Raw genomic sequence first — 13,375 nt, forward strand, 5'->3', positions numbered from 1 at the left:
AATAAGGTTTTAAAACTAATTGCTGCATTTAAATGCCATGTCTATAGGATTTTATAACCAATTTCTGCATTTAGCTACCATTGTCTATAAGTCTAAAATCAGTCATTACACCTAGACAACATGCCTATAGGATCCAAACTGCCTGCTTAAAATTATTTACTGATTTATTGCACTCCTGATTAACGACTAGATACCATGTTCATAGGACAACATTGATACATGCCTGGGAAAGTCTGTAGGGTGACTAAAATCCTACAAACGGTAAAGCTATGCTTTTATTATTTGTGAATTGTCCACATTCAGCAAGCCCTAAAATCAGTAGACAAACTGATTAGGTCTCTATTGCCTCGCTTTAACACAATGATGCATATCTTCTATTTGTTATGCTCACTTAGATATCCTGATCTAGGATCCTTTGAAATATCTGAAATCTTGATATTTGAGACGTGCTATTGTCTGCTTGTGTGAGGAGGTAAAAGTGAACCTTTAATTGTTCCTTTATGTGAATGTCCTATTTGTTCTTGCTTGTCACTTAGATTTTTCCTTTCAAGCACTTTAGGAGAGTCTAGAACTGTCTTATTAGAGGTCCTAAACACCTCCAGGGCCATAAGGAAGGGATGGGTAATGCACGCATAGAGTACGTTTAATTAGCATCGCTTATATAACCACTAAGGGGAGGGTAACATGATAGTAAATGATATGATGACCTGTGCGCTAATGCTATGTGTAGCACCCCAACTTGGGGATGATTACCAAGCATTATGCAGATAGTGATCCTGTAGGCTAAAAAATCTAGGACCCCCTTTACCCCTTGTTTTAAATGTAATGCCAATTTATCTAATTTGCTTTATCTGTTTATAAGACTAATTCACATAATTTGAGTTCGGCCAGGACCTACCTTTATAGACCGTGAGGGGTACCTAACACCTTCCCCTTAAGGTTATTTCGAGCCCTTATCCAAGTCTTTGGTAATGCAAATCGATTTTACGAGTTACTTGCTTTAGGTGCCCTATAGCACCTTGAATATGTTAGGTGGCGACTCTTCAAATTTCGTACCCAACTCCCAAAAAGAAATGAGTTATTCTCAATGAATGTCGAAACTCGGACTCCACGAGGAAAAATGGGGCACGACAGTACTAAGATATGGTACTTCAGGACCAAATATCTCTTCATTCCTTTCTTGAGGTCGGAATGGATCCTTATTCGTATCAAGTGATCGAACAACTATTGGAGTACTTAATGGATGTGCTCCATCCATGTAAAATCATTTCAATACCTTTTCAATGTAGGCAGATTGATGAACAAAAATTTCGTTTGCCAAATGTTCAATTTACAAACCAAGGCATAATTTTGTCTTTCCGAGATCTTTCATCTCGAATTCCTTCTTTAAATAATCAATTGACTTTTGGAGTTCTAGAGTTCCAATTAGGTTTATGTCATCGACATATACAGCAAGTACAACAAATTCTGATATTGTTTTCTTTATAAAAACACATGGACAAATGGCAACATTTATGTAACGTTCCTTTAATAAATACTCACTAAGACGATTATACCACATTCGTCCTGATTGTTTTAGACCATACAAAGATCTTTGCAATTTAATTGAAAATATTTCCCGGGACTTTGAATTATATGCGTTAGGCATTTTAAATCCCTAAAAAATTTTCATGTATATCTCATTATCAAGTGAGCCATAAAAGTAGGCAGTAACTACATCCATTAAATGCATGTCAAGCTTTTCATGGACAACAAAACTAATGAGATAATGAAATGTTATATCATCCATAACGGGTGAATATGTCTCTTCATAATCGACACCAGGACTTTGTGAAAATCCTTGTGCAACAAGGCGTGCCTTATATCTTTGTACCTCATTTTTCTCATTCCTCTTGCATACAAAGACCCATTTATCGCCAACAGGCTTAACACCATTAGATGTTTGGACTACAGGCCCAAAAACTTCATGGTTTGCAAGTTAATTCTACTCTGATTGGATTGCCTCTTGCCATTTTGGCCAATCACGTCTTTGTCGATATTCTCCAACAGATTGAGGTTCAAGATCCTCACTATCATGCATAATTCTAGATGCAACATTATATGCAAAGACATAATCCACCAATATATCCAATCGATTCAAATTTGTCTCAATGTCGATTGGATTTATTGATAGTTCCTTATTTTCTTAAGTCTTAAGCTCAGTGATTTCCTCCTGAATCTCAGGATTGGTTAAATCATGGATTCCTTCATGAGACTCTTTCATAGTGTCATCTTGATCATTTGTTTTCCTTTTCTAGGATTTCGATCCTTAGAACCTAATGGCCTGCCACGTTTTAGGCGTGCTTTTGACTCATTAGCTATGCCACTAGAAGATTGTTCAATAAGAACATCAATACGGATCAGAACATTCTCTGCAGGGATATGTGATCTTGTTATTCTTTTTAGATCCGTAAATGTATCTATCATTTGATTTGCTATTTTTTGCAAATGAATAATCTTTTGCACCTGTTTTTCACAAATAGAGGTACGTGGATCAAGATGAGACAATGATGAATTTTTCCACAAAATTTCCTGTTTAGTTTCACCATTTTCTACCTCTAATTTTGGGAAAAGTGTCTCATCGAATCGGCAATCTGCAAATTGTGCAGTGAACAAATCCCCCATTAATGTTTTGAGGTAGCGAATAATGGAGCACGATTCAAACCCAACGTATATTCCTAACCTTCTTTGGGGCCCATTTTGGTGCGATATGGCGGTGCTACAGACACATATACTGCACATCCAAAAATTCTTAAATGGGATATATTAGGTTCATGATCCAAAACTAATTGCAACGGGGAATATTTAATGATAATTTGTCGGTCTGAGACGAAATAGCATTGCTGCATGTAAAATGGCATGACCCCAAACAAAAGTGGGCTTCCTCGTTTCATGAGTAACTGTCTTGCTATCAATTGCAGACGTTTTATTAAAGACTTTGCAAGGCCATTTAGAGTGTGACCATGAACTACATGATGTTTCACTTTTATCCCAATTGATAAGCAATAATAATTAAATGCTTGGGATGAAAACTCAGTAGCATTATCAAGTCTAATAGACTTAATTGGATTATCGGGGAATTGCGCCCGTAATCGAATTATTTGTGCCATTAATTTTGCAAATGCGAGGTTACGAGATGACAATAGGCACATATGAGACCATCTTGAAGATGCATCTATTAAGACCATAAAATATCTAAACGACCCACTAGATGGGTGAATAGGTCCACAAATGTCCCCTTGTATACATTCCAAAAATGCAAGGGGACTCAATCCCAACCTTTGTTGGTGATGGTCTAATAATTAACTTGCCTTGATAACAAGAAGTGCAAGAAAATTTATTACATAAAGAATCTTTAAATTCTTTAATGGATGCCCATTTGAGTTTTCTATAATTCGTCTCATCATAATTGATCCAAGGTGTCCCAATCGATCATGCCAATAAACAAAAGTATTGGAGTCAGTAACCTTTTGATTTACAATAGAATGTGCTTCAATTGCACTAATTCTTGTCCAATACAGGCCACAAGATAAAGATGGGAACTTCTCAATAACCCTCTTTTGGCCAGAGACATTCTTGGTAATGATGAGATATTCAATATTATTCTCATCTATTGTCTCAATATGATATCCATTTCGACGGATATCTTTAAAACTCAACAAGTTCCTCTTGGACTTATAGGAGAACATTGCATTCTCTATGATAAGTATTGTTCCCTTAGGCAGAGATATAATAGCTCTTTCAGAGCCTTCAATTTGATTACTACTACCAGAAATTATAGTAAAATCTGCCTTACACATACTTAAATGAGAGAAATATTTTTTCTCTTTGAATATTGTATGTGCCGTACATGAATCAACTAAACAAATATTTTTACAATTGAACTTTGATTCAAGTTTGCTTTGTGGGATATCCATGTTTGTTTCCAATGGTTTGGCATACAAAAGAAAATATACTAATAAATATTAGTATTTTTAGAGAATAACAGAGTTAAATCAATAATTAAATAATAACATTGTAATGCAATTTCGAGCTAACTCTGATTATGATACAAGCAATTACGTAGCTAAAAATAATACAATTCTGAGTACACTATACATACACGTGTACATATTTTGTAAAGGGAATTATTATATTATTACACATGTTCTACCCTTACACTATTCTGTCATCCAAAATGTTAGAACATCTCAATCAAGCAACTGTAATATAATTTTGCTAAACCATACAGAAAGAGACGGACAATGAAATCAACTAATTGCCTATCACATTACGTTAATGGAAATAATAGAAGTTCTGAAATGGAGTTAGTACGTTGTTTCACAAAATGGAAGAAAGCCACTTCAGTTATACCCAATTTAAAATACAAAAATAAATATTGCATTACGACGAAATAATAATTATTAAATAATTTAATCAAAACGAACTAATACTATTTCATAAAATAAATAATACTAATGACTACTACTCATGTAAAGAACTGTAATTACATAATGTTTATTAGCTAGCTATTACGAATAGGCAAAAATAAAAAATTAAAAAACAAACTACTCAATCATCTTTAACCACAGATCCTTCACCGATCAAGTGGTCTATTTTCCCATTAGGGTGCTCAAAGAAGTCTGCCACATCCAAGAGGGTGATATCAAAGTCATTGTCATAGACAAGATTAACTTCAGGGCCTTTATTCCTTAGAGATGTTTGATAAAGCTCAACTAAATGTCTTGATGTACGACAAATATTTGCTCAATGCCCTTTTCCACCGCAACGATAGCATTCAGTTTCTGAACCATTTTCCTTTGGCTTCTCATCTTTCCCTTTCCACTTTTGATGGTTATTTTTTTTGGGAGTGATTAACACCAGGAGAATTTCTTCCTTGTCTACGGCCACGACTACTGCCACGACCACGAATAGGGCCACGACCTTTTCCACGCTTAGCATAATAGGAATACACCTCATCCACTTCAGGCAATGGTGTAAACCCAGTGGGTCGATTTTCATGATTTCTCATGAGTAAGTCGTTGTTTCGTCCCGCCACAAAGAGAAGAGAAATCAACTCAGAGTACTTTTTGAAACCTTTCTCTCGGTACTGTTGTTACAAGATCATATTGGAGGCATGTAATGTTGTGAACGTTTTTTCAAGCATATCATAGCCAGTGATAGTATCTCCACAGAGTTTCAATTTAGAAGTAATTCTGAACATCGCAGAATTATATTTAGAAACAGATTTAAAGTCTTGGAGCCTCAGATGAGCCCAATCATATCGTGCTTGTGGAAGAGTAACCAACTTTAAGTTGTCATGTCTTTCCTTTAAGCCATTCCACAAAACAAGTGGATCTTTGACTGTGAGATATTCTATTTTCAACCTGATATTAGGCTAGATATATGTCATTTGACAATAGTTTTTTCCCCAACTTGATTATATTTCAATGCTCTAATATAATTAAATGATGAAAAATAAGCTCTAAATTGTGTTGTAGGAATGAAGAGCTTGTATGAGGCCTTAAAGTTGTGATTGGAGCTACATTGAAGTAAAAAAGACCCCTAGGAGCTGAATGAGCGAGAAAACGAGAATAAAAGAACCAAACAAATGAGACTTGGACTAGCGCGCCCAGTAGCGCGCCCACATGCGCGATCGCGCTAGTCCAGATTCCGGAACAGAATCGTCAGGGGTAATTTTGGAAGTCTGGGGGGAAAATTCACTTAACTTATAGAAGGTCAAGCTCGCCCTAAAATAGAGGTGTGCAACTTTTATTAGCTAAGAACAAGAATAGGAAAAGCAAGGAGCTAAGAGGAGTTTTCTACATCAAGTTCTTCTCCTCTTCCTTTTGTTTTTATGATTTGTAATGAAGTTATTTATTATGATGTTTATCAATGTTATGAGTAGCTAACGCTTTTAATCGAAGGTTTTGGTTGAACCCGTTGTGGATGAACTTATTGTGATATTAATATAGTTTTGAGTTAGTTGTTAATCTCTATTTGTTCAACTATGTTTTGATATTTGGTTAGTTGAAAGGATCATCAATTAGCCATGCCTATTTATTATGTATCTACTTGAGAAAGAGTGCATATTTAGGTAATTGTTTGAATAACATCACTCTCGGAGTATAGGCGAAGTCATAACCGAGGGTTTAGAGGTTGGAGTAGAGATAACGATACCTCGGGTGCAATCTAAGTGAATTATAATACGAATCTAGCTAGCGTAGCTTAAGAGATTGCGTCTAGTAAATTATCATAATTACTTGAGGGAGAGTTATGATTGTTGAAGAGTTCATGATTGATAGAGATAACTAATTCATAGCTATAAGAAATATACGACTAAGGAAATCTACACTGGGGGAAGCTATTACCTTAGGCCTTTATTCCAATTGTCTATATTTGCGTATTAATTAACCTTTGTTTTATTGATTCAAATAGCTGTCGTAGTAATTATAACACCACTTGTATTCACAAAGTTTGAGGAGGTTGACTAATAAGAATTTAGTACTTCAAAGACTTCTCTTGATACGTTAATTCCCTATGGGATTTGACTCGGGGCATAATACCCCGGATTATATTTGCAACGCCCGCGTAGTCTTTTAATAGGCTTAGTTGAGCGTGATCAAATTTTGGCGCCGTTGCCGGGGAGTTAATGGTATTATCAATTGTGATTGAAAGAAGTACAAAAAAAAAATCTTAGTGTAGTTAGTTTTCTCTACACCCAATTTTTACATTGAAATTTTTAACGTTTGTTGACTTGGTTGCACAGGTGCGTGCCTAGAAACTCATCGAGAACTGGTGAAGTATTTGAAGCATTTTCAGATCCCGAGAAAATTTGCAAGGCCTTGAACCGGGCCAACCGGAGAAACAAACAATAACAAACAACTGATCCAATCGAAACAACAATGGGAGATCACGAAGAACACCCAGTTGTACCAATAGCACCAATGGCACCTCTTGTGCCCAAGGCGGTTCTTTATGATTGGGCACAACCCGCAGCTGAAAATTTGGCCACCTCAATTTTAGTCCCGCAGATACAAGGTGAATCATTCCAAATCACAAATAACATGCTGCATTTGTTGCAAAACACGGGGCTATTTTCGGGGTCACAAGTCAAAGATCCTCAACAGCACTTGAAAATTTTTCGATCAATCTGCAAGTCCCAAAGACAGCCCAATATAACTCCAGAAGCAATCAAGTTGCTATTGTTCCCATTCTCAGTGATCGGAGCTGCCCAAACCTGGTTAAACTCACTTCCCATAAATTCCATGACAACTTGGGATGAGTTAGTCAGGCAATTCGTGAACAAGTTCCACCCCCCAACAAAACCGCGCAACAGATTGATGACATTTTGAGTTTTAAACAGAGGCCAATGGAATCATTGCATGAAACATGGGAGAGTTTTAAAGGGATGCTGGTCATATGTCCGCACCATGGCATTCCAAATTTGATGTCCGCACCATGGCATTCCAATTTGATGTTGGGACAACGGTTCTACATAAGATTGTCAGACAACGTGAAGAACATTGTTGATGCTTCAGCGGGTGGAGCATTCTTGAGTAAAACATGGAGAGAAGGTCAAGGTCTGCTTGACAAGATGATACAGAATTCAGGATGGATAACCAAAAATGCACCTATCACTCCAGTGGTGCACTCAGTGCCTTTAGATCCATCCAATTCAATGGCTGAAAATATGGCCACTTTATTGTCACAAATGAGCATACTCACCAAAAGGGTGCAAGAGTCAGGGCAAAAACAGCAGGTACATATTGTAGATACTACTAATGGGGGCTTGTCCACATCTTGCATTAGTCAGCCAATCGGTAATCAGTGGCCTACAGGACACGATCATCAGCACTACCCTGAAGATATGAACTATATGTCTAATTATGGAGGCCAGAGACAGGGTGGTCAGAATTGGGGTCAGCAAAATCAGCAATACAGGCCAGCCCAATCACAGTTCAACAGTGGAAACATGGGAGGTATGAAACCCCCCCAACAATATAGCACCTTACCAAAGGCCACAGGGATACAGTAATCAGAATCAATAGCAGGGGTATCACCCTCCTCAGCAGCAGTACAGTGGAAGGCAGGAAGATGGGTTTGCTAGACTTGAAGCAATGATGCAACAAGTCATTGGGTCTAATGCAAAGATTAGTGAAAGAGTAGATGCACATGACTCGGCGATCAAGAATATTGAAATGCAAATGGGCTAAATTTCGATGTCTCTAAACAATCGCCCTCATGGAACACTACCCGCAAATACCCAGGTAAATCCAAAAGATCAAGTCCTGAAGCAGTTGATGGCGGTGAGCTTACGTAATGGCAAAGATTTGGATGTAGAGTAAGAAAGGGCTCGAGAAGCCAGGGGAGCTGAGACACTTATATCAGTGCCCATAGAGTTGGATGAATCAATGAAACTAACAGAAGTGACAGCCCAGCCTGCCCAGGAAGAAGGTAACATTCAAATTGAGACCGAGAAAGAAGCTGAAATAGTACAGAAACCAGTGGTTGATGTAGCGGCTGATAAATATCAATCCCAAATAATTGGGAAGAAGAGACCTTCTGCACCCTTCCCTCAGAGGCTTGCTAAGTACCAAAAAGAGGAGCAATACAAGAAGTTCTTGGAAATGCTAAAACAAATCTAGGTAAACATTCCCTTAATTGATGCTTTGAAAGAGATGCCTGGGTATGCAAAAATGATGAAGGACTTAATGTCCCTAAAATTTGATTTTCAAGACTTAGCCACAGTTACTCTCACCCAGACCTGTAGTGCAGTGGTGACTAGACCAATTGCGGAAAAGCTATCTGACCCAGGGAGCTTTACAATCCCATGCACTATTGGTGATTTTGCCTTTGCTAAAGCACTGTGTGATCTAGGGGCCAACATTAATCTTATGCCCCTGGCAATTTATAAAAGGCTGGGTATTGGAAGAGCTAGACCCACCTCTATATTGTTGCAGCTGGCTGACAAGACGGTAAAGCGACCCTCTGGTATTCTGGATGATGAGTTGATTTAGGTAGGGAAATTTGTGTTCCCTGCAGATTTTGTAATCTTAGATTGTAAAGTAGATGAAGAGATTCCCATAATTTTGGGAAGACCATTCCTGGCCACGGGGAGAGCTTTAATCGATTGTGAAACTGGGGAGTTAAAGTTGAGGTTGAACGATGAAGAAATAACATTCAACGTGCAGAAATCTATAAGGCGACCAAGTGAATTCGCCAATTGATCTTTTATAGATGTCGTGGAGGTAATTGTACCTTGTTGCGTGTCTGATGAACTTTAATGAGGTAAAGGGAGAAGAACTAGCTGGATGGGTAATGGAATTAGAAGGTAGAGGGTTCTGGGATAAAACACTTGAATTTGAGCCCTTGCACTTGGAGAACAGAGAAGCTCCTCCAGCCAAGCCATCAATCGAAGAACCACCAAAGTTGGAGTTAAAGCCATTGCCAGCCCATCTCAGGTATGAGTTTCTTGGACTTAACTCCACATTACCTGTTATTATTTCATCTAGTTTGCTAGATGTGCAGACTCAACAACTCTTGCAGGTACTTACGGAGTGCAAGACTGCTCTTGGGTGGACCATGGCAAACATAAAGGGAATCAGCCCCGCATACTGTATGCATAAAATTCTGCTGGAAGAAGGACAAAAACCTTCCAGAGAACACCAAAGAAGGCTGAACCCCAATATGAAAGAAGTGGTGAAGAAAGAGGTGATCAAGTGGTTAGATGTGGGAATCATTTTCCCAATTTCTGACAGTAGCTGAGTTAGCCCTAGTTCAATGTGTACCAAAAAAGGTGGCATGACGGTAGTTAAGAATGATAACAAGAATTGATTCCTACAAGAACCGTCACAGGATGGAGAATTTGTATGGATTATAGGAAGCTGAACTTGGCTACCCAGAAAGACCATTTCCCACTTCCTTTTATTGATCAGATGTTGGATAGATTGGCAGGAAGGTCACACTTCTGTTTTCTCGACAGATACTCGGGGTACAACCAGATTTCTATTGCCCCGGAGGATAGGGAAAAGACTTCATTCACTTGCCCTTACAGAGTGTTTGCCTTCAGGAGAATGCCATTTGGCCTTTGTAATGCACCTGCAACATTCCAACGGTGCATGATGGACATTTTTACAGATATGGTGGAGGACATTATGGAGGTCTTCATGGATGATTTCTCAATGGTGGGAAATTCGTTTGATGAATGCCTAGCAAATTTAACCCGTGTCCTAAAAAGGTGCTTCGAGACGAATCTAGTGCTAAATTGGGAGAAGTTCCATTTTATGGTACAAGAAGGAATTGTCTTGGGGCACTTAGTGTCGAGTAAAGGGATTGAGGTGGACAGAGCCAAAGTCGACATGATAGAAAAACTTCCACCTCCAACATCAGTCAAGGCTATTCGTAGCTTCCTGGGACATGCCGGCTTCTACCGGTGATTCATCAAGGATTTTTCCAAGATCGCAAATCCCCTATGTAAGTTGCTCAAAAAAGATAACCCATTTGTGTTTTCTGATGATTGCAGGTTAGCTTTTGAGGAACTGAAGAAGCGGCTAGTCACAGTACCGATTGTAGTTGCTCCCCACTAGGAGCAACCGTTTGAACTCATATGTGATGCTAGTGACTACGCTGTGGAAGCCGTGTTGGGACAACGCAAGGATAAGGTAATGCACCCTATTTACTACACAAGTAGGACATTGAGTGTTGCTCAGCTGAATTACACGGTAACTAAAAAAGAAATGTTGATTGTTGTGTTCGCCTTTGATAAGTTCAAGTCTTACTTGATCGGGTCGAAGGTGATAATATACACAGATCACACAGCCATTAGGTATTTGGTTAATAAAAAAGAGTCTAAGACGCGCCTAATTCGTTGGGTGCTGCTTTTGCAAGAGTTTGACTTGGAGATTCGTGACCGTAAGGGAACGGAGAACCATGTCGCTGATCATTTGTCGCGCCTTGAAGGTGCTGAAAAGTCAATTGAGTGTGAGGATATTCTGGAAACTTTTCCAGACGACCAGCTGTTAGCTACAAGTGTGGAAGATGTGCCATGGTATGCTGATATTGCAAACTATTTGGCCTGCGACATTAAACCATATGAACTCTCTTATGTTCAAAAGAAACGATTTTATCGTGATTGCCGAAACTATTACTGGGATGAAGCAGATGTGTTTAAAATTTGCATTGATAACATGATCCAGAGATGCATCCCCGAGATAGAACAATGTTCTATTTTGCAGGCTTGTCACGCATCACCTTATGGAGGACATTTTGGAGGAGTTCGGACAGCAACAAAGGTGTTAGAGGCAGGGTTCTACTGGATAACAATCTTTAAGGATGCTCACCAATGGGTAAAGGGCTGTAATGAATGCCAATGAACGGGAAACATATCCCGTAGACATGAGATACCCTTGAATCCAATTCAGCAAGTTGAGGTGTTCGACGTTTGGGGAATTGATTTCATGGGTCCCTCCGTCAGTTCTTATAGCAATAAGTACATACTTGTTGTGGTGGATTATGTATCCAAATGGGTGGAAGCTGCAACACTTCCCACCAATGATTCGAGAGTGGTGGTCGGATTCTTGAAGAAGAATATATTCACCCGATTCGGGACTCCGAGGGCCATCATTAGTGACGAGGGCATGCCCTTTTGCAATCGTGTCTTTGAAAAGTTGTTGGCTAAATTGATGTGCACCACAAGGTAGCAACCCCATATCACCCTCAAACAAGCAGGCAGGTAGAGGTATTAAACCGTGAGATCAAGAGTGTACTCACTAAAAATGTAAACGCCACAAGAACTGATGGCGAAAAAGCTTGACGACGCACTTTGGGCCTATATGACTGCATTCAAAACACCTATTGGTATGTCACCATACAAATTGGTGTTTGGGAAGGCCTGTCACCTACCTGTGGAGCTAGAACATCGAGCTTGGTGGACACTAAAGCAATTGAACATGAACCCTGATGAAGCTGGAGAAACTCGACTAGCAAAGTTGCATGAGTTGGAGGAATTCAGATATCACGCCTTTGAAAGCACGAGACTCTACAAGGAGAGGATGAAGAGATTGCATGACAAACACATTGTGGACAAAAATTTCAAACCTGGAGACAAGGTATTATTATACAATTCAAGGTTGAGATTGTTTCCGGGTAAACTTAAGTCCCGATGGTCTAGGACGTTCAAGATGACCGAAGTGTTCCCGTCTGGGACTGTGGAGATAACCAATGAAGATGGCACTAACACTTTCAAAGTTAATGGACAACGACTAAAACTGTATGTGGGGATGGAGGAAACGAAAGAGTTTTCCGTAATAATTCTTGTTGAACCGCAAAGGTCGAGCGAGCCTTAAATGAGCTTACTCTACGTCGTGCCATGACATTAACTAAGGCGCTGGTTGGGAGTTAACCCGACGGTCGTAGTAGTAATTAATTGTGAGTTTTTGAAAATGCTAACCAATGCAGGTAACAATGGGCGGATGATAAGGCAATCGAAAATGAAAAAAAAAGGTGAAAGTTCAGGATTTTGAAGCCCAGTTAGCGCGACTGCGCTTATGGGCGCACTCATGGACGCGATACTAGCGCGACCGCGCATTTGGGCGTGCTAAGAATGCGCTAAAATGGCGCAAACATTCTTCCTGGGCTGCATTACTGAACGCGCTTCTAGCGCGATTGCGCATCTGAACGCGCTAATGGATGCGCTACTTGGCAAAACATTCTATCTTGGACGCGCTAATTTAGCGCGATCGCGCATATGAACGCGCTAATAGCGTTCTGCCCTTGATACCCGACTGTTTGTTCTTTGATTTGATTTTTTTATTTTTCAATTATTTTTTCTTTAGTGTAACTCATTCCCCCCCTCCCCATTCTAATAACCCCAACGCCCAAACCCCTCCCATTACCAACACACAAGCCTCCAACACTTAAGCAAACACTACCCAATTCCTTCTTCTTCTTCAACTCACCTTCTCCAGAATTGTTTTTCCATCTTTTAATAGTTTTTCCAATTCTCCAACACACTTTCCCCTTCCCATTCTTCTCTAATCTTCATTCACTAAAGGTATGTTCATCTTGCTCCAAATTTTTTCTCTTTATTTCAAATAGTCCCTGCAGATTTTGGTATGTTTAAGCACGCTTTCTTTTAGATATTTATCTTTATTTTTGTTTGGTTAATAGTAGAATTGGTAGTAATTATTGTAATATTTATGAGTTGTGAGAATTATAGAGTGTTGTTTACTTGATTGTTGACATTTGGGAGATTTGGTGGTGGGTTCATATTGCAAATTATTTGGAATGGGTTGTGTGTACCTAACGCCCATAAGGTGTTTGTAAAAAGGCTCCAATGACTGAAATTATATAATGG

At 39.1% G+C, this 13,375-nt stretch overlaps 1 protein-coding gene and 1 non-coding gene across 2 annotated transcripts; one reads left to right on the forward strand and one right to left on the reverse strand.

The window, feature by feature from the left end:
* Positions 1-7,351: 7,351 nt before the first annotated feature.
* LOC142163631 (small nucleolar RNA R71) lies at positions 7,352-7,458 on the reverse strand. Its single transcript, XR_012694577.1, has one exon. It is a non-coding gene; the product is annotated as a small nucleolar RNA R71 (small nucleolar RNA).
* Positions 7,459-8,699: 1,241 nt separating this feature from the next.
* LOC142162951 (uncharacterized) lies at positions 8,700-9,248 on the forward strand. The gene is made up of 2 exons (XM_075220182.1): positions 8,700-8,996; positions 9,039-9,248. The coding sequence occupies exons 1-2, from the start codon at positions 8,700-8,702 to the stop codon at positions 9,246-9,248; spliced, it is 507 nt and encodes a 168-aa protein (XP_075076283.1).
* Positions 9,249-13,375: the final 4,127 nt, after the last annotated feature.

The sequence above is a fragment of the Nicotiana tabacum genome, chromosome 8, assembly GCF_000715075.1.
Source record: "Nicotiana tabacum cultivar K326 chromosome 8, ASM71507v2, whole genome shotgun sequence".
Lineage (NCBI taxonomy): Eukaryota > Viridiplantae > Streptophyta > Magnoliopsida > Solanales > Solanaceae > Nicotiana > Nicotiana tabacum.